We start from the raw sequence: 2500 nt of genomic DNA, 5'->3' as shown, positions 1-2500 counted from the left end.
CTCTCATACTCTACCAACCCACTCTCTATCTCTCCACCCACCCATCAAACGAACCCACCGTTCCACACACACGCACACACTTTCCTTGAGAGAGAGAGAGAGAGAGAGAGAGAGAGAGACAGACAGACAGACAGACAGAAAGAAAATTTTAAAAAGGAAACCAACACAGGCAGAGAAGACCTAACCTGATGACTGCTCGAGGATCCCGAACCAAGTAGATCAGCTTGACCTCGACTTCCTCCATCTCCAGCAAAGGTCGCGCCCACTGGAGTCCCAAGCGGAGCACCTGCAGCAGAGGTCGTGAAAGACACGTGGATAGAAATGGGTCTTTTTTTCTCCATTTTCTTTTTTATTAGCTTCTTTTTTCTCAATTTTCTTTTATTAGATACTTAATTTGTCTGGTTATAGTGTAGCCTTATGGTGGAAAACCTAAAGATGATATTGAGAATAAAGGAACAATATCGTCGACAATAATAGCATATACGAGAGCAAGAACATGAATAATGACGCAAATTTATTCTTCATTTCAGCCATACAAAAGTGCTCTGGAAATCTACCATAGCTCTCCAAGAACCACAATTGAGAAGCGATCAAAGGGGTCAGACACAATGCTAACAGTAACAACAAAAAAATCCACACAACCAAAAAGAAAGAAAGAAAAAAAACGAGTAACAACTTACTAATACTAACAACGGATAGGCCTACATCACAGAACCAAGATGATCTAGAAACGCGAAGGAGAACCGACCAAACGTGACAAAAACAGAGCTGATAAGAATAAGGAAGATCATCCCACAGACCCAAGAAACTACAAAACGTATAATTAACAAAACTAGCATTGACAACAACTCCAAATAACCTTAAAAAAAGAAAAAAAAAGGAAAAACAGTTCGATCGACTGTGGCATTAACAAACTAATATAACTAATAATAATTAAGATAATTCCTTAGAACCAAGTACCAGAAACAAAAGAGATCCGGCCAAGCGAGGTAGTAACTTCAGTAAAACAAACAACGATTATTCCATAGAACAAAAAACGAAAAAAAGAGGAAAACCGACCAAACAGCTGAAATTAACCAGAAAAATGACTCCGAGACAAAAGCTCAAAACACAATGAAAAGAAGGACTTAAGAAAGGAACTACGTAAGTCTAAGGTCGTTACGGTGATGGTTGACAACGAAAATGACTCCATAGAGAGAGAGAGAGAGAGAGAGAGAGAGAGAGAGAGAGAGAGAGAGAGAGAGAGAGAGGGAGAGAGAGGGAGAGAGAGGGAGAGAGAGAGAGAGAGAGAGAAAGAGAAAGAGAAATCAAAACAACGAGAAAAAACAACGGTCACTCGCCATAACGACGACGCTTCCATTCCCTCACCTTCGCCACGTGGAGACTCGATCGTCGACACACCTCGGCAGTGTAGTTCGCGTCTTTGCAGATGTCGTTCGTCTTGCAAGCTTCGCGCAGGAGTGGATTCTTCTGCAGAAGCTCGTCGATTTCGCTGAAGTCGAATTGGCAGCGCAAAATGCTTTTCACCTCCTCGACGGCCACGTGAGTCTCTTCGACGTCCTCGTAGAGAACGTGGACGCCGTATTCATGGAGGGGCTCGTAACTGTTGATGGTTCGTGAAAAGTAGTAATTGTGATAGTTTGTCAGAATAGTAAATGTGATGGTTAGTTAGAGTCGTAACTGTGATGGTTAGTTAGAGTCGTAACTGTGATGGTTAGTCAGAGTCGTAACCATAATGGTTGATAAAAGCCTAACTATGAGGGTTAGAGTTGTAACCATGTCGGTTAATCTGAGTCGTAACCGTGATGGTAAGTCAGAGTCGTAACTATTATGATTACGATGGTTGGTCAGAGTCGTAATAGTGAAGGTTACTCAAAGTCGTAACCGTAATGGTTAGTAAAAGTAACTATGAAGGTTAGAGTCGTAACCGTGATGGTTAGAGTCATAACTATGATGGTTAGTCAGAGTTGTATCTGTGATGGTTAGTTAGAGTCGTAACTATGATGGTTCATCTGAGTCGTAACTGTGTTTTATCAAGGCTCGTGCAATGATACTTTGGGTGCATCAAGTTTATTAAAGGGAGATGGACATTTTCTTGTGTGTAGTTTACAGCTCGAAAAACTGGAGCTCATTGCTGCTAAATACTGTTCATTTTTAGAAGGAAATATTGTCTTGTTACTTTTTCATCTTATTCTAATAATTCATGCCATTATTTTCTATATACACATACAGTACATACATACATACATACATACATATATATATATATATATATATATATATATATATATATATATATATATAATTTTTTTTTCTTTCTTTTTTTCTTTTTTTTATACAAACACACACATAATTACCTATAAAAGATCCCTCTGCCGGCCTTTTTCAGCAGTTCCCCCATGAACGTAGAACCGCTGCGCCACCTCGAAAAGAGAACCACGGCTTTCCTCCGGGGACCTGCTGCACGAGGGGCGTTGCTGAGGTTCCTGGACGACCCAAC

General features: G+C 40.4%; 1 protein-coding gene across 2 annotated transcripts in view; it reads right to left on the bottom strand.

Annotated features, from left to right (window-relative positions):
• Positions 1-2500, bottom strand: part of LOC113825176 (carbohydrate sulfotransferase 5) — a 5033-nt gene that overhangs the window by 1346 nt on the left and 1187 nt on the right. For both annotated transcript variants that reach the window (XM_070127297.1, XM_027377986.2), the window contains exons 2-4: positions 2358-2500; positions 1369-1603; positions 186-286 (exon numbers count right to left, since the gene is read on the bottom strand). The exon at positions 2358-2500 is cut by the window's right edge and continues 156 nt beyond it. In XM_070127297.1, the coding sequence (XP_069983398.1) occupies positions 186-286; positions 1369-1603; positions 2358-2500 (479 nt within the window). The remainder of the gene's footprint in view (positions 1-185; positions 287-1368; positions 1604-2357) is intronic.

Source organism: Penaeus vannamei, chromosome 11 (genome assembly GCF_042767895.1).
Source record: "Penaeus vannamei isolate JL-2024 chromosome 11, ASM4276789v1, whole genome shotgun sequence".
Taxonomy (NCBI): Eukaryota; Metazoa; Arthropoda; class Malacostraca; order Decapoda; family Penaeidae; genus Penaeus; species Penaeus vannamei.
The sequence above is the reverse complement of the archived record's forward strand: the minus strand, read 5'-3'. Positions and strand labels throughout refer to the sequence as shown.